Here is a 23,242-nt window from a genome sequence, read left to right as displayed (position 1 = left end):
CATGCCTGCCCCAAAGCAGAGCCATGTCCATGCACTTGCCTGTGGAGCTGCTGTGCAAGACAGATCCTAGGTGCTGCCAGTGAGCCCAGGAGACCTGCAAGGCCTGTCCTGCAGTCTCTCTCGTGACAGGAGGGATATGCCTGGTGCAGACAGGGACAACAGCAGAGAGGAGGATCCCCATCCTTGGGAATGTGGGGAATGCATGTTCTCCACTGCTCTTTGCTCTCCAAAGTCTTACCTGTTAATGAGTGAGCCTTGAGCAGCAAGGGCTTGACCAGGTCACTGACACAGCCACCTCTGCCCTGTGCCAAAAACATGAGCATCCTGTGCCTGTGTGCCCTTGGGATCCTTTCCAGCCAAGTAGGCAGCTCTTGTCCCTTGCATCCTTGTCCAGTGGCAGGATTCAGTACTCTCCTAGGAGAATGGGGGGTATAATAAACCCCCATTGGAGACCAGGCTGGACCACGAGGGCAGCAGATGTTGTGCTGGGAAGAAACAAGCATGAGCAGGGCATACTGAAACTGAAGGATGCTGCTTGTGGGAATAGTGTAAGCATATGGAGGAAGAGGTGTCAAGGCTGTGGCCTACCTAGTCCTTGCCCACAGAGGCAGTGATGGGACCTGGGCTTTGGGATAGTTTGTGCAATAATAGTCTGAGGATCTGCTTGTGGCTGCCTGTCACCTGGCCCTTGTGGTGACAAACCAGGGTGACACTTGCATTCCTGGCCATAAGGGCAGGTTACTCACCAACTCAAGTTAATGACTAACCCTGGGGCAGCTCATGCAGAAGGTGGAAGTTCAGCATGTGAGGATATGCAAGGAGCTCTTCGGGGTGGGAGCCTGCCCGCTGTGAGCAGTGTGGAGAAGGCAGCAGCATGAATGGGGGCCATGGCAGAGCACCTGGAGCTGGGAGCCCCATGCTCACATCCTGCTCATCCCAGAAGATATGCTCCTGGCTACTGAGCTGCTGCTTAGCCCTTCAGGTAAGGGGGGACCACGGTGAGCAGCCAGAGAGATGGGATGATGAGGAGAGGGCTGGGATACTCTCAGATTGCAGGGCAGGGGCTGCATCCTGCCAGGCAAAGGGTGTGCACGGCTCTGGTCAGAGTGTGCTGGGAGGGGAATGGGCAGTAGGGAGTGCTGCCCAGGTGGGGCCAGTGGGCATCTACCCTCTCAGGGGGCCTGGGCATGGGGAGCTGAGGCTCTGGCTGCTGCAGGGACTTGTGACCGCTCCATCTCTTCCCTGCACAGCATCTGGCTGTGCAGACCTCCTTGCTCTGCATCTTCCACCTCCTCCTGCTGCCCACTCTGCCCCAGGAGCCACCTCGTGCCCAGAACACCAACAAGCTGCTGGCACGAAGCCTCTTTGCCTGCGGCATCTCCACAGTGCTGCAGACCACCCTGGGGAGCCGGTGAGCAAGGGGGATGAACGGGGAGCAGCTGTCACCAGGAGGATGATGATGCCGTGGAAGGGCATGTCTGTCTCCTCCTAGGATGTGGGAAGATGAGCTTTGCTGGAAGTGGGAAGGGGCACAAGGAAAACCTCTTGGTGCTGCATCTCTGCACAGTGGTCACAGATGTCCCCTCCCTCTCTCACACACTTCTAGAAAAACTCCTATGCTTTCCCTCTAGCTCTTCACTGCCTTGCTCCAACATCAGGCACAGCTCCTTCAGACCATCTTCTACCTGTGCTGTCCACACAGGCTGGGTATGGGATTCAGCAAGGCCTCTGACCTTTGCATCCATTCCGTGTGCTGTCACTTGGGATATACTAGGACACATGTAGAATATGGGGTGACCTCCTGCCACTTTGGGGTTCTTATCGGCTTCCCTTCCCACCCCTGTTCCTCTGGCAGCCTGGGCTTTGGGAGCAGCCCTGTTCCCTTGCCTGTCCTTCCTCCCTAATGAACCATTGTTGTATCCTTCCTCAGGATGCCCCTGGTTCAAATCCCATCCTTTGAGTACTTGGTCCCTGCCATGGTGTTGAGCTCCCACCTGTCCCCCAGTGCCAGCACAGACAGGAATGGTAAGCACAGCCCTGGAGCCTGTGTCCCTTGGGTCCTGGGCCAAGCTGGTGCCAGAGGAATGGCAATGATGAGGTATCTGCTAGGTGAAGTAGGGATATGAGGGGTAGCAAGGGGTCCTGCCTGCTGGCCCTTCTGGTGATGGTGCACAGCATCCTACTCACTCCTGAGTGCACTTGCAATGTATCTGGTCACTTCCCCAGGGCCAGGGTTTATGGGGATGGGGATTTTTGCATATTTCCCCTTGTATAGCCAGCAGCCTCCTTACTGCATCCTCTTGGACACAGCTCCAGGACCTCAGGATCCATGTGTGTCACACCCTTCCAAAATTTCCTTCCAGGCACAGCCATGGCCAGTACATGCCTTGTACCTCACTGCAGAGACACAAGGAGCTGGGCTGAATCATTGCAAGAGGTGGGTGCTCCTGTGGTGGAAAGGGGGTCTCTATCCTGCTCCATCAGGTTTCCACTTGTCACCTATATCCCTATACCCCCAGTCTCTTTTCGTGGGATTTGCCATGAAGAGAGGAGTGAAGGCAATGGGGATCATGATGCATGTCCATGTATATGTTTCTGTGTGCTTGGGGTGAGTGGAGCACGTGAGACAAGCACTTGTTCCCAGCTGCTGGGGCAGTGGAATGTGGCCAAGGGAAGGTGTTGGACTGTACTCCATGCATCCTGCCCCACAGGCCCATCTTTTCTTCTTTCAGGTCTCTGGAGCAGTGCTGGTCTCTGGGCTGATTCAGTTGGTGCTGGGAGTATCTGGCGTGTGTGGGTGGGCAGCGCAGCACTGTGGGCCCATGGTCCTGGCCCCCACCCTCTCCATCATTGGGCTGTCCTCATACAAGGAAGCTGCCTTCTTCTGCTCCACTAACTGGGGTGTAGCACTGCTGTATGTGAGCCCAGGGACTGTACTGGTGGGTGGCTCCTGGGGCTTTCTTTCATCAGTGGGACAGCAGTGCATAGTGCACATTTGGGGCCCCATCACTGACTGTGATGCTGTGTGGTGACCTGTGCTCACTCTCCTAGGCTCATGTTCCTTGCCGTCACCTTCTCCCAGCACCTGCGTTCCTGCCGCCTGCCCTTCTGTGCCTGGCCCCATGCTTGGGAGGGCTCCACAGAGTATTCAGTTCCTACCCTGCGCACATTCTCGGTACTGTGGTTTGTCTGCTCTCTTCACTGTCACCAGGGTTCTCTCTCCAAGCCTGGCTCTTTGCTGTGGGGTTGGGTGAGACCTGGACCACAGGCAGGGAAGAAAAGCTCTGGTACAGCTCCCAGAACATGGATGCTTCTGGAGAAGCACTGGTGTCCTACAGTGTTGGAGCAGAGCATCTTGGGATGCTTCCTGCAGGTGTAAGGGGAAACGTGGCATGACTCTTTGGGAGATGTGACAGGACAACTATGGGGTGCTGGCCAGAGCAGGCAGGGGAGGAGGGTCCCCTGCTGAGCGTCCTCTTTTGCCTTGCAGGTACTGCTCCCATTTGCTGGTGTCTGCATTGTCTGTGCCATCCTCAGCTACTTCCACATTCCCTGGGAATCACTGGATGTGACCATGGCACGGCTGTCCTGGGCCAACAGCACCTTCACTGCTCCTTGGATCCGCATCCCCTATGCAGGTGGGGGGCAGCAGGGCTGAGTGCGGCCATCCACTTTTGGACAGGATTTCTATCACCTGTCCCTTTTCCCTCCTCTGCAGGAGAGTGGAGGTGGCCGCTACTCACCCCCCGGGCGCTGGCAGTGGGCATCGCCATGGCCATCGGCTGCAGCATGAACTCTGTGGGCTGCTACGTGCTGTGTGGGAGGCTGCTGCGAGCCCCTCGGCTACCCCCTCACGCCTGTAACCGGGGGCTTTGCATGGAAGGGTTGGGCAGCCTCCTGGCAGGACTGCTGGGCAGCCCTGGGGGCACAGCCTCCAGCATTGCAAACACCTGTGCCACTGGCCTCACACAGGTATGCCAAAGTGGGGGGGAACGGTTGGCAGGGGATGGGGAGGCAGTCAAGCAGGTGTGTGGGACTTGCAATTGCCAGGATGTCACGGACCCACCGCTGGGAAAGGCAGGTGTGTGTAGCAGAATGGGGCAGGAGAGGAGGGGGTGATGCTATGTATCCTCATTTTCCCACTCTTCGTTCTGCCAGGCTGGCTCTCGCCTCTCGGTGCAAGTAAGTGCCCTGGTGTGCATGGTGCTGGGCATGTCCCCGAGGCTGGCAGGGCTCCTCACCCAAATCCCACTGGCAGTTCACGGTGGGTACCCTGCCCTGCCCCTTGTTGCCACACCTGCAGCCTGCCTGGCACTGCCTGACTCCTGCCCCTCGCAGGAGGGGTGCTTTGTGTAACCTACGCCGTGGCTGTGGGCACGGGGATCTCCTACTTCCAGTACACAGACATTGACTCAGGGAGGAACATCTTCATTGTTGGCTTTGCCATGTTCATGGCACTGTTGGTACCGCGGTGGTTCGGCATGGCTCTGGCTCCCCTGGCCACAGGTATGAGCGATGTTCCCCAGGCAAGGCAAAGCCTTGAGTCCCATGGCATGGTGACCACACATCTCCAGTGTTCTGGGAGGCTGGGTTGGCTCATGGTAGCAGGCAGTTACCTCTTCAATCCCCAGTTCTGCCATGGTTGCTCATGCCCCTTTCCTCTGGCTGGGCTGGGACCTCCTGGCTGATTCTGGCTGTCCCTGCAGGCTGGGTGCCACTGGACCTCCTCTTCCTCTCTCTGCTTATGGTCCCTGTCTTCTTAACTGGCTTTTTGTCATTTTTTCTGGAGAACACGGTCTCAGGTAAGAGGCTGCTCTAGCTGCTCTGCATATGTCCTGCTCTGAGAACTGGATCTGTCCATGGGGCAAGCCACCAGCTCTGCCTCAAGGCAGTCCTGCTGAGGGGGCTGGGGCTGGTGTGGGCTAGGAGGAAGGGGCACCCATTTCACTGCTTACCTCCCTGCTTGCAGGAACACTGGAGGAACGAGGGCTGCTTTCTGAGCAGCCATGGAAAGGCAGAGCTGGCGACTGTCACCTCCATGGAGAGAAAGGGGAAGCCAGCCAAGCATATATGCTCCCCACTAGGCTGAGGAGGCTGCTGCCATCTTCCTGCAAAGCCTTTCCATGCTGCTTCCTCTGCCCGAGGAGTGAGGAAGAGGAGGAGGGCAGCTGTGCCACTGAGGAGGGGACTGCTGACCCAGGGGAAGGGACACACCTGCTCCCCAAACCCAGCTCTGGGGAGCTGCAGCCAGCAATAAGGCCAAGCCAGACAGACATGCCTGCATGGCACACTGTGGCCTGACCCTGTCATCTTGGGGATGCCTCATGCAAAAACAGGGCTGTGCCCGCAAGGCAGCTTGTGAGCCATTTCGTTCCTCATTTCTGAAGCCCTTGAGGACTGGAGGAACCTGAGCTTCCACCCTCCTAACACAAACCTAACTTCCCTGCTTGAGAGCGAGTTATAAAAATCTTCAACCAACTTTGCCTTTTCCAGGGGGTTTTCTTTCTAGATGGGATTTACCTAGGGCATCCCCTGTTGCCCTGAGGACTGTGACAGGAGAGCAGAGCCACCTGGTGCCATTGCAGCTGAAGATGTGGATATCTCTAAAATCCACCATCACCCTGTGGAGATGACTAGGGGAGAGTTCAGTGCTTTGGCCAGCCCCAAAGGACTGTCACTCTGGTTATGCTCACTTGCTGGCCGTGTGCTCAGGAAGAACGGGCTCTCCACCTCTGCCCTGCTGTGCCCCAGTTGTGCCTATGGCCCCTCACTGCCCATGGCACCAGGTGTATACCAATGCTCTGGCACTGCAGGATGCTCCAGGCTGAGGGTGCAACTCAGCTCAGTTTCCCAAACAATGAACACCCTTTCACCTACAGATGGTTAGCCCCAGTAGTGCTCACCATATAAACAACCCCTAGGCAGTGCTCTTGTGACTGCACTACCCAATAGTGGATTTCCCTGGAGAAGAACATCTCCCTCCACCTGGTCCCAAGGTGAAACACCCAAAGGTGGATGCAGGGTGGGAGGGATGAGGTGGCACTGTGTGTGCAGGTCCCTAGGTGTGAGCTTTCTTTCCCCATCCCTCTGTGACCCCCACAGCTGTGCACAACAGCATAAAGGCACAGCTCATCCTCATCCAACCAGCACCCCCACCTGACCCTCAATTTCAGCTGTGCCCAAAGTCCAACTGGGTCCTGTACCACAAACCTAATCATGCAACCTAGTCTGTCCTGCTCTGCAAAGTCCTTGCCTGCTCCCCTGCTCCCTGACACCCTGTCAGGATGCAAACGCTGTGCAATGACCACGGTACCCTGGCACTGCTGTGGGAGGAGGCTGCAGCCTGCGTGCTGGGGAGAGGGGTTAGCAGAGGTGTGTGTGCAAAGAGTGTAAATGGGAGACGCAGGGGCAGCTCAGCGGGAGCAGTTTGTGGGCCCAGCCTGGATGGCATCAATGCATGGTGTGCAAGTGGGGGATCACAGTCAGAGAATGGGTGATGAGGCCTGGAAATCAATGCCTGCGGTAAGGGTGGGCCTCAGCGTGGAGGGAACTAGGGGGTGTGTGGTGTACCAAGCTGGCACAGTGCTGCTCTGTGCCGCCTTGCGAGGCAAGTGAGGACAGAGGCAGCTGCAGCCCCAGCTATGCAGGGCTCGCTGCGGTGCAGCAGGCTTGTTCCCGCACACCCTGGGAGAGCAGCGGTGCGGGTGCGTGCCCTGGCCGTGTCTGCCCGGCACCCTGGGGCAGAGCAATAAACCCGGGGACACGGAATAGGAGGAGCTCCCCGCTGTCGCTGCCTCTCCGGCTGCAGCGGGCCCTGAACCCAGCAGGGCACTTGTGCCAGGACATTTCGTAGCAGGCGCAAGCGCAGAATAAACTCCTAAGGCGTTTCGGTCCCCATCAGCATCTTGGCCGTAACACCCCTTACGGCAACCGCGGACGTTCTAGAGGGACACGGCAGCTCGGTTCGCTGTCCTTGTGAGCAGACAAGGGAACACCAGTGTGTTCCCAGCGGGTCTGGGGGGGGATGGCGGCTCCCGGAGCGCAAGGAGCCGCCCGTCCCGGCGTGCCCCGGCCCCGCACGCCGCGGAAGAGAGCAGCATGCCGGGAGCCGTAGTCTGCCCTCGCCTCCGGCCCGGCGCCCCTCGCAAGCCCGTGCCTCTGCATCCTCCGGCCGCCTACTCCTCCTGCCCTCGGGTAATGCTGCGGCTCCGCAGAGCTCCAGGCCTGCGGGCGCCCCGCGGTCGCTGTGTCCCCGAATGTTTTGGGGGGCGCGGAGCCCGTCCTAGGGAGGAGAGGGAAGCAGCAGAGGGTTGCCGGCACTCTGCCGGTGTCACTGCAGGAGGGGACGGGCTCGCGTGGAGCGCAGGGATGGGCTGCCCCAGCAGGAGGAGGCTGCAGCGCCCTGCTACCCGCCCGGTGCCGGCGGGGCAGCCTAAATGTTCATCTGGGAGTAGAGATCTTGATGTGTTAACGCCAGCAAGCACCGCGTAACCCGGGGAGGCAGGAGTTCCACTGCCGTGTGCCTGCTGGTGCATCTGGGGTGCTTCTTGTGAGCTGCTGCAGGACCTGCCCTGCTGAAAGCTTCCAAAACACACGCCCCAGCTCTGCTGCTCGCATGTGTGAGCACAGCTGGCTGAGTATCCTCACTTCCGTGCCATCAGGTGGGACTGCACCATAAACGGGCCAGCCGGGACTGAGGGTCCCTGTGAGGCCACCCCAGGAACCAGGCCTTCCTGGGTGGGGGTTGAGGCAGAGACCTGGTTGTTCTCTTGCAGATGGAGGGCTCTGAGGAGCTGGAAAGCAGCCTCCTGACTCAGCCCTGGGCTTCTGTTCGCTTTGGCGAGTCCACTTTTCTTGCCAAAGTGTGCTTCATGGACACTGGCTATATTCTGCTGATCTCTGACCTCAGCAGCATCTGGTACGAGAGTGCAGATGCCGAAGCTGTGGGACGAAGGTCCAAGGTGAGTATTTGAAAAGGTCAGGGGCCTCCTTTTCTCCTCCCAGCAGCTGACATACCAGCATAAATTGCTTGGTGACACAATGGCTGTTGGGTCTGACTGGGCTCGGGTGCAAATACCCAACCTGGGAAGTCCCTGTGTGGATGTGTCCAAGCCCTGTCACCCCACCTGGCCAAACACCATTCTGCTGGGAGAGTGGGCCACACTATTTAGCATGCCCGGGGCAGCCAGGTGGGTCTGCATACAGAGGCTGGCACAGTCTCTTCACTTGTGGGCTGGATGGGCAGCTGGTTTCCCCAGGGTCAGTGTACTAAAGAGAAGCTTGAAACAAGGCTGCCTTCTACTCATGACAGAGAGATTCTGTTCACATTCATAGCTAGTACAGTCTCTCGTGGGACATCCTGTCAGCTTGGCCCCCAAAATGCATGGAGCCTCATTTCCTCACCCCATGTGCCCAGGGCTTTATGTGCCATTGGAGTGGCATGTCCCTGTGTCACATAATGCTGTGTGACTGGTGGCAAGAGGGATGGGTAGATGCCTGCAACCATCCCCCACCTCTGGCAGGTTGTCCTGCTGTTGGCTCTCAGCCAGGCCATGGTGCTTGTGGTGGCATGCGGAACAGATGTGCTAGTGCTGACCTTTGCACCCTGCCCATCCTGGACTGGCGGGATAGGGGACTCTCCCCAGCATGGCTGGCTTCAGAGAATCAGTGAGGAATGTCATGTCAGAGAGCTGGAAGCCAAGGCCCAGGGATGGCTTTTTGCTGTGAAATATTCAGTAGTTTGTCTCCTTTGGCGCTGGGATTTCTGCTGTTTTTTCCGCAGTGCTGTGCCATGCCCCCTAACCTTGCCTTTTCCCAGGAGCTGAACAAGCGGCTGACAGTTCACGTGTCCTCCTTCCTGAACCACTTGTGCAACCTGATGTGCCCCTTGCTGGCAGGGCAGCCGAGTGCCACCACCTCCTTCTCCTGCCACCACTCTCCCAGTGGCCTCAGGCTGCACGTCAAAAGCGAGCTGTCAGGACTGCCCTTCTACTGGGACTTCCACTGCTGCCCTGCTCCCTTGGAGATGGTGAGCAAAGCTGCAGAGAGTTCAGGGAGGGGAGTGGCCAAAATTCAGGATTATCTCCTTATACTTAGATGCTTCTGAGTAGTCTCCAGCCACACTGGTCACTGTAGGTTGCCTGACTCTGCCTTCTGCCTCTCCTAAAGTTTACTGTCCCCATTTCTTCCCATTGAGGCTTTTGTTTGTGCTATGCAGTGACACAGGCCCAGCACATGGTGCTGCTGGGGCATGAGTGAAATGTCCTTGTGAGAGCCCGTCTGGAGTTCTGCATCCAAATATGGGGTGCTTGGTGCAAGAAAAACATTGACATGTTAGAGGGGGTCCAGAGGAGAGCCACAAAGATGATAAGAGGGCTGGAGCTCATCTCCTACAAAGGCAAATTGTGAGAGATGGGATTGTTTGGCATGGAGAACAGGACTCCAGAGACACCACATTGCAGCCTTCCAGTACTTGAAGAGGGCTTATTAAAAAGAGAGAGAACAGCTTTTTGCATGGGCAGATTGTGATAGGACAAGGGGAAATGATTTTTAACTAAAAGAGGAGACATTTAGATTAGCTTCTAGAAAAAAATCTTCATTTTGAGGGTGATGAGGCACTGGAACAGGTTGCCCAGAGAAGTTGTGGGTGTTCAAGTGAAAGTGTTCAAGACCAGGTCGGATGGGGCTTTATGCAACCTGATCTAGTGAGTTGTATTGAAAGTCCCTTCCAAACCAAACCTTTCTGTAATTCTATGTCCAGTGCAGGGTGATGCCCTGCCAGCGCCCTGTGGAGCAGAGTGGTGCTGTTCTCTTTAGGAGCAAGCCATGAAGCAGGGCACAGGGCGGCAGGTACCCCCAAATGACCCGCAGCTGGTCTGTCACGACGGGCGGAATTACAGGCGAGTCTCCCGGCTTTTACGGGTTTTCCCTTTCACGGGGCTGCCCGGCATGTTGCGTTTCCAGAGGCAGCCCCTGTGCCGGACCCCTGCCGGTTGGGCGGCGCTGCGGCCGGGCTCCCCGCGGGCCCTGCGGCCCTGCGCGCACAAGAGGGCGCCCGGCGCCCGCGAACCGCCCGGCGGAGCCCCGGCCCCGGGCCGGCCCCGCGGCTCCGCTGCGGCCGCAGGCAGCGCCCGGCAGCCGCGGGGCGCGTTTCCTCTGCCCCCACGGCCGAGCTTGGGCATCGCGGGGGGAGAGCCGGGCTCCCCAGCTGCTGCGGGGACTGTTCTCAGCGTCAGGGTTGAACTGGGGAGCAAGTAATCGGGGTCCTGGCTTGGCTTACGCCAGGAACTTGGTGTCCCTCGTCGGGCAAGATGCACAGAGGCTGAGCTGAGGAGGTGCAGAGTCTCCGTTCCCGGCTGCTCCTCTGCTTTGTCTTGGACACACACTGGATGTCTGCAAGACACCACGGAGGTGGGAAGCAGCTGGGGTCCTGAGTGTGGCTGGTTTGGATGCAGTAATGGGGGTGAATTCTGCCCCAGCCAGGGGCTTGAGGAAGGCATAGAGCCCACCTGGCTTGGCCCATCCCACCTCTGCTGCAGGTGGTGCACTCCAAGTGCTCCAGTGGGTGGTGGCCACCACCTCTGGGCTCATATCTGGGGGTGGGCAGAGCCCACTGTGGGCTTGCCATAGGAGTGAGAATGTTTCAGGAACAGTGCCAGGTTTGCTGTCCTCTCACCCGTGGGCTCAGCCTGGCCACAGAAATAAGGGGCACAATAGGTTGGGGGATCTCAGGTACCCTTCCAGAGACTGAAGGAGGTGATAGGAGAGAGGCTGCTTCATGTGCCTGCTGGGCCAGGGTGGCCCAGCTGGGCTGTGAGACAGAGGGCATGCCCAGGGCTCTGTGAGGGGCTTGTGTGGGTGTAAGCTTAGAGGGTATGCTGGTGGGCTGCAATGCACAAGCCCTGGATGTTGGGATCTCTTTTGCTTTTGATCTTATGTCCCTGGGAGTGTCTCTCCTGGTCATCAAGCTGCAGTTTGACACCTCGTGTCTTTCTGTTTTTTCACCCAGCCATGCCTGTTTCCTGCATAGCAACATGCCATGAGGTGTGCAGAGCCATGGGGAGGGTCTGGGTGGCACATGGGGCTTCTCTGTTTCCTGTTGCAGCCCAGGTGGTGGGTGGGGCATTGCCTATCCCTGCGCTCTGTTTCCATCGGGCTCTCCCACCTAAGCTCTCCCCTGCTACAACCCCCAGCTGTGAAAGGATGGGGCTGGGATGGAGGGATGTGTCCCAGAGCATCTGGTCTGCCTTCTTCCAGCTCACATCTTTTGACCGTTTCCCACTGGATCTGGGTGAGATGTGAGGTATTTTGTGGAGCACAGTGTGACCTGGGCTGCAGCTCTTGCTAAGACCTTTCCAGCTGCCCTGCTTTGACCACTCTGTGGACAGCTGTGTGCCTCCCAAGACCTGGACCTTTACTAGAGCATTCCTCCTCCATTGTAGGTGTTCCGTCACCTCGTGCGGCCCCTGATTCAGATGAACCTGGTGCTGCAGTGCCAGGTGCAAGAGCTGATTTCCCTGGTGCTCCAGAAGGATGCTGAGATTGAAGATTACAGGGAGAGCGGGGCCGCTCTCAGCAGAGGTGAGGAGGGATGCCTGGGGCAGGGAGCGAGTTTCCTCCTTAGCACTGGGCTGGCGTGCTTTGCTCCCACTGGCTATTACCCAGCCAGGCTTGTGTTTCATGTTTAGCTGAGCCAGCAGCACAGCAGTAGCCAGAAGGCTGGGAGCAGCCTCTGGGGAGAGCTGGGGGAGGAACAGCCCTTGACCGATAGCTGTAGAAGTTGGGGAGTAGCCAAGGGGCTCTCCACTACTCTGAGAGCACCTGGCTGGTCCCCAGGAGCCAGCAGGGATGCCAGCAGGGGCTGGCCCTGCAGTGGTGTCAGGCTCCCTTCCCAAGTGCAGTAGCTCACTGAGTGCTTGGAGAGCAACCAGGGGCTCCCGGCTCTCCCAGACATGGGAAGTGCAGCCGTGCTCATGGGCCCCCCTCCAGCACCCAGCCTACTTTACCATCGGGGTGATGGGCAGACAGTAGCCCCCTTGGGTAGGACATGGGTCAGGACCTGCTGGGGGAGCCACCCTGGGGGGTGGTTTGTTCCTTACCTATGGAGGTTGGCTCGGGTCATCCCTTGCTACTGCCATGCTTTGTCCTGCTGCTGCAGGTGATAGCTGCACTTCTGCAGGAACCTTGCACCCTGAGCATGCAGGGACTAGTGGGGGTCAGCCCGGGCTTGTTTATCACATCCAGGAAGATACTGTGGCCCAGACCCTGTCCCATGCCCCACCACAGGAGCCTGCATCTGCCCTGTAGGTGGACTAGAGCTACACTGGCCAGCTGGACTTCCCTCTGTCCTGCTGCATGCAATCTCTGCAGGGCTTGGAGCAGCCTGGACATCCTGTCTAGGGTCTAGGGACTGATGCTGGTGAGCAGCTGGCCTCTCTTGTCCCTTACTTGGTGCAGGGCAGAAAGCTGGGAGGAGGCATTGCACCCTAGTGGCTGAGCAAATCCAGCCAGCTGCTTCTCCAGACCGCATCTTAGCAACAATGTGGAAAAACTAGTGTTTTGGACAAGGTGCAGAGCAGAATATAACAGGTGTTTGTCCCTGTCCTGTAAGAGGAGGACACAGGCTGGCTCACCACTTCAGATGAGCAGCTGGACAAGCAGTGCCCTGTCCCACAGACTCAGCTTATTCCAGCTGTAAGATCTGGGAATGGTGTTGAGCATGTCCTGCCACCATTCCCTACTCCTCAATGAGATGTGCTGGGACAAGTGTGGATGGACTATTGGTTCTCCCTGGCTGCTGTGTGCATCAGCAGGCTCAACCATGTTTTTTCAACTTCCTTGTGGTACTTGCACCTTCTGCTAACCAGGTGATGTGTCCCTAATCCAAGAGGCTGCTGCTGTTTCCTGCTGATTCTGGGAAGAGTGTGCTGGAGCTTTTCCCTTGCAGCATCCTCACCCCATGGTCAGGGAAAGGGGAAGCTGGGGTGGGAAGTCAGCCAAACCTGCCCAGGCTGATCCCTCTCTACCTTGCAGACCGCCTGCGGACAAAACCCTTCCAGGAGGAGACGTTTCAGCAGAACTTCATGGCTGAGGTAAGGAGTGGTGCAAGTCCTCTCTCCTTTGCCAAAGGGGTGGTTGGGAGATGCAATCAGCAGCTGCAATGTGAGGTGTGCCTGGCTGGATGGGAGCACTGGTGGGGATAGCTAGACTTGCCTAAAGAGGGGTCATGCCCTCTAGCTCTCCCATGGCCCTCTCTGTGTCCTTGCACCTCATCTCTAGGGCTAGCAGAGCTGGGGACATGCCTGACGTGCCCAGATGGGAACTACCTGCTTGCTGGGAGCTGCCAGAGGTGCGCGCCAGACTGGCTGCTCCACAGGAGTGTGCTATCACTGGGGCATATTCACCCACCTCCCACACTTGCTCTGGACCTAAACATTGCTGCTGATGGCAGGCAGGGATCAGGTGAATGAGGAGAAGCTATCTTCTTTTAGTTCACCTGTTGCTTTTAGAGGTGGCTTTGCAATGACACATTGTGGGGACGAGATTTTCAGCATGTTATCCATGCTCTGCATATCACTGTCCTCTTGGCACACTAAGCTCTAAAATCAGATGTGTGCTTTGGAGAAACTGGGACTGGAAGGAGAGAGTCTTTGATCCTTTTGCATTACTGGAAATCATCACAGAAGCACTAAAATGATGCAAACTGATGTGTCAAAATCAGAAATGCTTGATGCCCATTGATGCAGAAGGACTCGGGACGCTTCTGAGTGTTCCTGTGCTTGCTGTGAAGGCACAGGAGTGGGGCACAGTGGTACCTGCTGGGAACCAGGGTGTCAGCCAGGGTGCCAGCGCTATCACACGGGCTTTGGGAGGATGTTGCTTTATGAGATGAGCTGATGTTCTTATGCAGCCAACAACAGATGATCTGCAAGAGTTTCTAAAAATTAGAGATGATCCCTCTTTTGTATGCGAGGCATTGCATCCAGTGCAGGCAACTTTCATTTCTCCTGGATTATGAAGGATAGACATGAATTTGCTGCTGGACTGCAACTTGAAGGTTGCCTAGGGACCAGTGATCATGACCAGATTATATTCACCCTGGGCACAGAAAGGACATTCCTAAGCAGTAATTTATATCCTTCATGCCTTGAAAGAGCTAATTTCCCATAGCAGAGGGAAAATTATGAGTGAAATCAGCTCAGAGGAAACATTTAGATAGAAAAATGTGAATGAAAATGGTGAGCTCTTTCAGAAGAATTTCAGAAGCCACAAAAAGCCACAATTCTACAATCAAGAAAGAGGGCAGCACTGGCCCAGAGCCCGTTCTGGTTCAGCGGCAAAGTGAAGGCAGCAATTAGAAATAAAAGAGCAGTTTATAACAAATGGGAGAGCGGGAGTAGATAGCAATCAATATAAATTAGAAATTATGAAGTGTAGAAAATGGGTAACAGAAGCAAAAGACATCAGGGAAAAATCATGGCAATGAACAGAAGGAAAGGCTTTTATTTAGTGTAGTAGGAGAAAAACCCAAGCTCCCAGCAACAGGATAAGCTTATCAGTAGACAGAGGTGGTAAAATGATTTATACTGGACCAGACATGGCAGAAGCAGTCAATAAATGTTTCAGTGCTGTCACTGGAAGGGTGCAGGCAGATGTGCAGGATAGGGGGATGGTAAAGTGTCTCTGTAGAAGAGTCATCTGAACAACATCTGCTAAAGATGAACATCAGGCTTGAAATTCAGAGTCCTCCAAAAGGTGGTAGGGAGTGGGACGTGGGGGAAGGTGCAGAGTGGGCAGGAGGGGAGTGAGGCAGCCCTGCACAGAGCCTGGCAAAAGCAGCTGGTGTGGAGCACATCTGGCAGAGGCTGAAAATATGGGATGTGGTTGGTGCTCTGTGTCCCAAGAACAGTCCAGGATAGGGAATGGAAGGCTCTGGGACATGCTGCCCCTCTGTATCCTTTGGTAGCCAGGTCTGAGCACTGACTGCAGGGGAGAGGCTGGTGGAAGGATGCAGTTGTGCATTTGGTCTGCTGGGAGTGTGTGTGTCCTCTCTGCATTCATCCTATTCTTTATAAACCCGCTGATGATGCCATCCTGCAGCAATGAGCTGTGAGATGCGAACAGCTGCTGCCTTTGCTTTGAATGTGGTACCCCGTTGTTCCTCCTGATGCCTCCTACATCTTGTGTTAGTCAGAAACACCAAACATGGCTTTTCAGCTCTTCACCACCAAAACTAGCCTTTCACTCCTGTCTCTCATCTTGTGTCAGAAAGGTGGTCTGGATGACCTCATTGTCTCTGTGCAGTTATTTCAGAGCCTCCAGGCAATTTAATACTCTCTTTGTCAGCTCCTGAAGGGAGCAGCACAAGGAGCTGGGGTCCCTCAGGACATGCTGCGGGGAGTTGGGAATGCTGCGAGCAACTCCCATGTCTAGGTTTTCAAAAAGATGCTGGACAATCAGCACAGAGTCCCAGGAATGAATTGAGGGCTGGGGAGAGAGCCCATCATTGAGGGACTTGGAAGGGAAGAGTTCTGTCTAGCTTATCAAAGAGAAAATTGAGAGGCGCCTTGATTACAGTGTGTGTGGGTCTTTACAAGGAGAAAATGCTGGTTAGTGAAGGACTCTCTTTAATCTTGCAGAGAGCAGTGGAGCACAAGCCAGGCACTGGGAGATAGAGCCAGGGAATTTCAAGTTAGAATGGAGGTGCTTGGGTTTGCTCCTGCCAGTGGTTGGGGCACGTTCCCAAGGGCAGTGGTTAATCCTCCATCTCTTAATGTCTCTGAAAGTGTGCTAGGAGCATGCCTAGAAGAAAACCAAGCTGCTGGGTTTGGTCTTGGGATGTGCATGGTTGAACATCAGTGGACAGGAGGTCAAGAAGAGAGACCTATTGGTCCTTCCAGTATCTCCACCTGTGAAATGGGGCTACAGGTTCTGGATGTTTGGTTGTGGTAAGCACCTCTTGGCTGGAAGGGATTGTGATGACGTGGTACAGGGCTGGATGTGGTCAAGTGCTCCACAGCTTTGCTCACTTCCCAGATATTTGCTGTATCCCGCGTGGAGAGGAAAGGACCTGTCAGTCCCCCAGGGCCGAGCTGTAGAGCCTCTCAGCTTAGACATGCCCTTTATCTGGGCTTGTGTGCACTTGGCTGTCCAGGGCATTTTAACTAACCATGGGGAGTTTTCCAGCAAAGCCCTGGTAATATTTATACGTTTAGGAAATGATGCTTTCACACACACAGTTTTTGGCAAGGGTTCACTGCTGAGCAGCTGCCTGGGCTTGAGCAGAGCTGGAAGGAGAGCAGTGGCTGTGCACAAGCCGAGGCAAAGCTGGTGGCTTTTATTGGCAAGGCCAGGGGTTCACGCCATGAGGGGAAGGAGCAGGTGGCTGGAGAGGGCTCAGTGCTTCGAGGCTTCCCCAGCGCCACTCCCAGCAGTCTAGGACCCAGCAGGTTTGGGGATATTTTGTCCCCGGGTGTCCCTCTGGGTTACAGAAATGATGCCACAGGGCAGGGTGGGGTGCCCACCCATGGGTTTTGAGACCCTGCCCTAGCTTGGCTATGGTCAGCCCTTCATGACACAGCTTATGCCAGAGTCTGCGGTCTGACTTAGAGGGAGAAGGGTGAGCAGGTTCCTGCCATGCCTCCTGCTCTGAGGAGGGCAGGGACAGGTACATCGAGGACACGCTCACGGATACCATCAGTGCAAATATAGCCCCCGCTCCCCAGGATGCTCTGCCCTGTGTATTTTTATCTGCTGTGGCTGGCCCGCGGGGGCGGCTGCTCGCACCTCCGCAAGCGGAGCGCGGGACCTCGGCAAACAGGACGCGGCGGGTTCACGGCTCGACCCCGGGGCCCGGCGAGGAGGAGGAGGATGTACCATCAAAACAAGCAACGCTGGAGAGGAAGATAAACAAACAGGCAGCTTCCAGTGCGGCCCCAGCCGAGGGCGAGTGGGAGCCCCGGGGCCAGGGCTGCCGGTGGTGCCGGCAGCGGTGCTGGCTGACGTCAGGGCTCCCGGGGTCAGCATCCCTCTTATTGTTTCCCACCGGGGCTGGGACCAGGGCCAGGCACCCGGCCCCCTCCCGTGTGGGGACACAGGCCAGCGGGGCAGGTGGAGGATGGCCAGGACACGCTCTGGAGCCACAGGCTGCTGCCACCACGGGGTCCAGCTGGGTACCTGGCTGCTCACTGCCTGCCTCCAGCACCCTGCCTCTCCTTTTTAACAGGAGCTAAAAATAAGCCCCGGGTAGCGGAGTGGCCACGGTCTGGCCAAGGATGAAGGCGGTGGTGGCCTGCGTATTTTGCAGGGTGGGGACGGCATCCCTCAAACCCACGCCAGCTTAGTGCAGTGGAGAGGAAGCAGCCCTTTGGCTCCTTCAAACGAGGGATATTTTTAATTAGCGCAAGGTAGCTGCGGCTTTGCAGCTGCGACTGGGCCAGAACGGGGCTGGTGGCGTGCGTGGGACGTGGACTGCTCGCATGCAGGGTGCATGGCTCAGGGAGAACATGCTGTGGGTGCTCAGCTCGGCTGGAGCCCCCTTGGTGTGGGGCTGGGGAAGGAGCTGGTGGCCACAGTGCTGTTGCTAACAGGACTGAGCGGTGCAAAATCTGCACAGCCCTGAGCAGGTTGGCTCAGGGCAGAGGTGGCAGCATGGGGCTGGCTTGTCGGGCAGCTTGGATGAGCAGAGCAAGCTCTTGTGTGCTGCCAAGCATTTGTGCTGTGAGCCTCATGGGTGATGGTGTCTTGTTGTGGACTGGGCCACCTGGGCAGTCCTTTCTTCATTCCTGAGCAAGCTTTGGTAACATCATCCCATCACTGCCCTGGGGTCTGATTCCCACACTAGAAATGCCGTGGGCCATGGCTGTGCTAAGCAGAGTGGGACACACACTGCCCTGCACACGTGTGTGCTCCAGGAGCTGCACACTGCTGCAAGCAGGAATGGAGCGAGGGCTGCTTGTACTCAGTGTGAGCACGGGTACCAGAGCAGGAGCGTGAGAACAAGGCTAGGAATGTGCATGCTGGCACTGATGGGAACAAGGGGCAGAGTGCCACATCTGCTGGCTGAGGAGGACAGGGGACAGGGGCCAGCACTTAGTGCCCACAGTGGTGCACTTGGGGAGATGTGTTGGTGGTCACCACGGTGTGGGTGCTGACCACCGCCTGGGCACCCGCCCCCTGCTGTGTTTGCCATAGAGGCGCATGGTGGTCGGCGCTGCGGTGTTATTTATTTGCTGAGGCCCCATCAGGTGAGGGGCACCCAGCCAGGATGCACTTTCGGGGCTGCCACTGTCAGCCACAGGCCACCTGCACAAGCATTGAGTCAGTGGAGCTACATGCTGCTGAAACCAGACTTGGCACAGGCACCCCAGAGCAGCAGTCTGCCCCAAAGTGCCCAGACCACGGGCAAGCAGTGAGTCCCTGGCTGCTGGACCGGGGCTAGGCTGGCTGTGACTGCTGTAGCCCTTGCCTCTGCCAGGGATGTGGATGCTGGCTCAGGAGCCCTGAGGCCATGCTCCTTCTGGGGATGTGGGGGTTTCACAGCCCAACCCCCTGTGACTGTGGCTGTGCCACTGTAGGGAGTGGGTGCACCTGGACCAGGTACAGGCAGCTGTCTGCTTGGTCCCAGCCCACTTCAGCCCAGCATCACCTGGTGGTTTGTTTGGGGATAGAGGGATGGACAAGCACCATGACAGCCACCCTCCCTGGGGTGCTGCACAGCCCTTGTCTGGCGTATGTGGTCTGGCATGTGCAGGGAACCCTCCTTTGCAGTTGGGGTGTTCTTCATCCTCTCCATGCCATACCATGCTGTGCCATACCATGCAAAGCTGTGCCACGCTCTGCTGTGATGTGCCAGGTTGTGCCATGCCATGCCATGTTCTGCAGGCAGGAAGAGGGGTGTCACAGACCTTCTGGCAGAAGGGGCCAGACCCTGCTCCTGCGGGAGAGGCCCCAGCCTGTGCATGGGCACTGGCTGGAGGAACAGCTCAGCTTGGGAAATGATTGATCTCGTGTCAGCAGGCGGTGGTTTGAGCCAGTGCCAGGCCTCAGCTCAAATGGGAGCATTGAAGGGGGAGAACCCCTTCCCCCTCCTGAAAGCAAAGCAGCAATCCCCCTGCCACCACCCCCGGCTCTGCTCCCACATCTTGGCCATTCCCAGCCCTGTGGCTGCAGGCAGTGCCCAGCCCTGGGAAGCACGTGAGGGGCAGCAGGGAGCACTGAGGTGTCTGAGGTTCCATCCCCACCAGGCTGGGCTCTGTGGCTGTGTTTGGGTTAGAAGAGGGCAAAGGGGGCATGCAGGGATGGTTGACAGGGGAGAAAGTGTGGAGCATGGTCTGCCCACCTCACCACTGTGCCTCACAGTCACCTGTCCCAGCTCAGGATGTGGCAGCAGCTCCTGGAAGCAAAGGACCTTTTGGGGAGGAAAACGGTAGACTTTGATGTGGCACTAAAGGCACTGCTCTGTGTCAGCAAGGGACGTGGCAATATCTCTGTCCCCAGCTGATAGGGTTTGGACTGGGGTATTGCCATCCCCACTGTGTCCAAGGGCAGAGGAGCAGTGCTGCCTGCACCCCTGGTGCTGCCCTCTGCAGCTCCCAGCACCCAATCTGTGCTTGAAATGGCCTGTCAGGCTTTTTCACCATGTCCCTGTGTGTCCTGAGCCCTTCACTAGCTCCCTCCATACCCACAGCTGTATCCCTTCTACAGTGGCATCCACTGGCAGCTTCTATTGGTATTTCTGAAGGCTGATCCCTCCCTATCCCATGGGCCAAAGCCTCTGTAGCCTCTTCCAGTTGTGTCAGCCCATGCAGAGGTGATAGTGAACAGCTGAGACACCTGGGCAGACCGCAGCACCTGGGAACGGGTTGCCCTGCACCCCAGGGAATACAGCCATTGGATTCCTGAGTCTGCCTGCTCCAACTCTGCTTGGACCTTTGCACTCTATGTATCTGTGTAAGGAAACAGGGCCATTCATGTATTTCTCTCTCTATTTATACCTCTCCCTTTCCGTATTTAGTGTGTGCGCAGGCAGAGGGGGCAGCAAATGCTGGGGCCACTGATGTTCTTGGCTCCAGCACTGGCTGGAATTTCGTCCTGGAATGTATCCTGAACCACTCTGAAAACACGAATAAATCTCTGTGTGTTGTGTGCATGTGTGTACACAAATACAGAGACAACGTATAGACCTGGAGCCGTATAGGGCATTTGTGAGCTTTGCTATTTAAAGGAGGGAGTAGTTAGAGGGTTCTCAGCGAGGCAAACACCTCTGGATCAAAGGGATACAGGGTACTCTGCTAGTGACCAGGCATCTTAGAAGATAGCTGGCACTCACTTTGTCCTCTCCAGGGACCTGGAGCCACCCTGTTGGTGATATGCCCAAAGTAGCATGTTCTTCAAGCCCCAAGCAGTGCTCTGATCCCGTGGTGCCTGCATTTGATTGGGATCTCTGCTTCCTGGCCTCCAGCTTCTCAGTGAGAGCCCCAGAGAACCAGCTCCTGTGCTGCTAACACAGGCTGCAGAGCCTGATGTGGAGCTATGTGATGTTAGGCAAGGATATCAACCCCTCTGTGGCGTGGGATGGCCCAGGAATTCCGGAGCATCAGGGGTTGTCTCCTGAACATCAACTAATGCTTACAGCCCTTGAGGAGAGATCATGTGGGAAAGGAGGAAAAGGTCCCAAGTAGGTGCTGAGCTGGGCATCTCCTTGGGATGCTGCAGCATCTGGTGCTCATGGCTGTCTGGGAATGACAATGAAAAGGGGAAAATAGAAATTTGGTACCAGGTCCCCAGCAGGATGCTTGGCCATGCCAAGAGGGCAGTTCTTCAGGAGATGCTGGCAGCTGCCTTGCTATGGGTCCTGGATGAGGTCCTGCTGGGAGCACCACTGAGTCTTCCCAGCACCTTTTGGCCAGGAAATAGGCACCCTTTTTTTAGCCCAGCTCAGGGTCACGGTGGCTTCTTGTCTTCTGGATGCTGAAAAACCTGATATCTTGGGCTGAAAATGCCCATGTTTGGTCTCTGGCCAAAGGCGATATGTTTGTGGGTGGGGGAAATTGGAGCAAATTCCTGCTGTGAGTCCTGCACGTGTGCGCGGGCGTGCGGATAGGGGAAATATAGTTTTCCTTTTGAAAAAAAGCCCTGCTTATTTTTATACAGAACTCCAGAAGGGCTGAAGGTGGAAACTTCGTCTGTCAGCAGCTTTCACAGGGGAGCAGGTCCCTGCCTGAGTTTGGGGGGAAACCACAGCTGGGTGTTAATGGGACTGTTAATGAATTAATGTTGGCTGCTGGGGGCCAGCGGGGAACCTGGCTCAGTGCAGCCTGAGCACATGGAGCCCTGCCTGCACATGGGCTCCGGCACAGCTGCAGAAAGCCCCAGCTCTGGGAGCCATGCACTTGGGGAGGTGTGAGTCTCTCCCAGTCATGTCTCACTCTCTGGGTTGTGGAAACACTTGGAAATGTGGCCTCATGGCCAGTGTGGAGAGCGTCCTACACCCAGGAGTGTGGAAACAGCCAGGGTGGGTGTGCTACCTTTCCACTACAGGCATCGGCTGCCCGAGATGGTGATACCATTTAAGGGTCTATATTCAGCTGCTGAAACCAAACCTTTAAAGCAATTTAAAGTGAAGTGCAATCCTCCCAGGTTTATTTATGGGCTGGAAGCCTGTTGCTCGGTTTGTGTGCCTTCAGCACCACTGGTCTCTGCACAGTACTGCCTATTTGCAGCCCTTCTTGGGATTATTTCTCTTTCTCCCCAAAATGTGGAGGAGCACCCATGGGAATGTGATGAGCACAGCCATGCCCCATGCTGTGGACTTAGCAGTACCTTTGCAGATTTTTCACAGCTGGTTTGCTGGGAACAACTCTAGATGACACCAAGGAGGTCGTGCTAACATGCTCACCTGATGCCAAAATGGTAGGGTATGGTGAGGCTGAGAAATAGCACTGTATCCTGCTCGGACTGGAAATAAGAGGGAAAATGCAGAGACAATCTGGGAAAGAGAGAGTAAATTCTTTTCTGTAGACTTTTTCTGCTGTGTCCTTCAGGCTCTGTGAATGAGATCTGAGCCTGTGAGATCTGAGCAAGCCTTTGGCATCTCCTGGGATTTCTCCCTCTGGTATCAGACACCTGGTGAACCAAGGGGGAAGACTGACCATGCTGAGGGACAGGTGACTGTGCAGAGGAAGGGGTGACAATGCCAAAGAAGGAATGGCCATGCTGAGGAAGGAAAGGCTACACCGAGGAAGGGATAGCTGTACTGGAGAAGTGAAGTTCACACTGGAGTAGAAATGATCACGCCCAGCATGGGACTGTGGATAGACTGCTTCCCCAGCAGAAGATGCTGTTATGGATGGAGAGAGACAGAGACAGAGACAGAGCCCCCTTCTCAGCTAAGAGGAAGGCTGAAATAGTCTGAGCCCTTGGGGACTTTGCTTGCTCTCCAGGGATACTGTGCTTGATGCAGAGACCACTTGGAGTGACTCTCACCTCAGTAAGGAAACCTCTCTGAGCATTTGGACCCAGTACCTTTCCTGGGACCCTGTGCTGGTTCTTCTGAATCAATCTCCAAGTTTGTAGCCAACATGTGCTATTCAGCATCAAAGCAGTGGGGCTCAGCGCCTGGATAGGGCAGTGGCTGGGCCCCTCTGGCAGGACTGCTCTTTGCGAGGGTCGGCTTTACACAACTTGCTCCCCAACACTGGAGAAGGTCCTTCAGAGGATCCCAAATTCCAGCTGGGAGGGACTCTGAGGTGCCTCTGTGCCCGGCTGCCCACTCTTGCAGTCCAGCTCTGGCTCCACTGGGCCTAGAGCCCTTCCCAACTCTATCTCAGACAGACGGATATCCCAAAACCCACTGGTCCCAGGGGCTCCCACTCTGGGTCCCTCTGGCTGAATGAGGTGGTGTGCGTGTGCCCAGACTGTCCCCTCCTGTGACTGTACAGTACACACAGCTAAATATATGTCCGTGCAGATACAGGAACTCAGAGGGGCTGAGTGATGCTCCTTTTCTATACCTCTTTTCATGGGGAGAGCTAATGAGATTCATGTCATTAAAGGGCTGATGTTTTGTGGGATGGGAACCTTTTAAACGGGATGTGTCCTGGCTTAGTCATGGCAAATATTTACCAAAAAAAAAAAAAAAAAAAAAAAGAAAAAAAGAGAGAAAGAGAAAAAAAAGGGACATACCGTATAAAATTAGAGTTCTGAAAATAGTATTTAGACCAAGTGAGAGAGAGGAACCTAA

At 56.1% G+C, this 23,242-nt stretch overlaps 2 protein-coding genes across 10 annotated transcripts in view; both read left to right on the top strand.

The window, feature by feature from the left end:
- Nucleotides 1-75: 75 nt before the first annotated feature.
- On the top strand, nt 76-5,478 carry SLC23A3 (solute carrier family 23 member 3). Of its 4 annotated transcripts, XM_005519711.3 has the most exons (12): nt 76-982; nt 1,251-1,411; nt 1,931-2,025; nt 2,364-2,437; nt 2,733-2,914; nt 3,052-3,175; nt 3,491-3,638; nt 3,719-3,972; nt 4,159-4,264; nt 4,339-4,506; nt 4,707-4,802; nt 4,970-5,478. In XM_005519711.3, the coding sequence occupies exons 1-12, from the start codon at nt 875-877 to the stop codon at nt 5,299-5,301; spliced, it is 1,848 nt and encodes a 615-aa protein (XP_005519768.2). In that variant the 5' UTR covers nt 76-874; the 3' UTR covers nt 5,302-5,478. The 4 variants fall into 4 exon arrangements, with proteins under 4 accessions (XP_005519768.2, XP_014105019.2, XP_087914620.1 ...); XM_088058493.1 differs by lacking the exon at nt 1,251-1,411 and having other exon boundaries at nt 867-982; XM_014249544.2 differs by lacking the exons at nt 1,251-1,411; nt 1,931-2,025.
- A 1,398-nt stretch (nt 5,479-6,876) lies between these two features.
- The window catches only part of NHEJ1 (non-homologous end joining factor 1), a 42,564-nt gene continuing 26,198 nt past the window's right edge, over nt 6,877-23,242 (top strand). For 5 of the 6 annotated variants that reach the window (XM_088059018.1, XM_014249262.2, XM_014249263.2 and 2 more), the window contains exons 1-5: nt 6,877-7,194; nt 7,776-7,961; nt 8,819-9,028; nt 11,442-11,580; nt 13,033-13,091. In XM_088059018.1, coding sequence (XP_087915144.1) covers nt 7,099-7,194; nt 7,776-7,961; nt 8,819-9,028; nt 11,442-11,580; nt 13,033-13,091 — 690 coding nt within the window. In that variant the 5' untranslated portion in view covers nt 6,877-7,098. The remainder of the gene's footprint in view (nt 7,195-7,775; nt 7,962-8,818; nt 9,029-11,441; nt 11,581-13,032; nt 13,092-23,242) is intronic. The other variant, XM_014249264.2, reaches the window with a different exon arrangement.

This window comes from Pseudopodoces humilis, chromosome 8 (genome assembly GCF_049639895.1).
Source record: "Pseudopodoces humilis isolate 2021_Gansu_Grassland_sample_001 chromosome 8, ASM4963989v1, whole genome shotgun sequence".
Taxonomy (NCBI): Eukaryota; Metazoa; Chordata; class Aves; order Passeriformes; family Paridae; genus Pseudopodoces; species Pseudopodoces humilis.
Note: the sequence above shows the minus strand (reverse complement) of the source record. Positions and strands in the feature narration are given on the sequence as shown.

Bases quoted from the DNA above. Each gene is read 5' to 3' on its own strand.
- SLC23A3 (XM_005519711.3), top strand. From the start codon at position 875: ATGAATGGGGGCCATGGCAGAGCACCTGGAGCTGGGAGCCCCATGCTC. The intron at 3,973-4,158 runs GTATGCCAAAGT...TCGTTCTGCCAG, and splicing joins GTGCCACTGGCCTCACACAG to GCTGGCTCTCGCCTCTCGGT. The intron at 4,507-4,706 runs GTATGAGCGATG...CTGTCCCTGCAG, and splicing joins TCTGGCTCCCCTGGCCACAG to GCTGGGTGCCACTGGACCTC.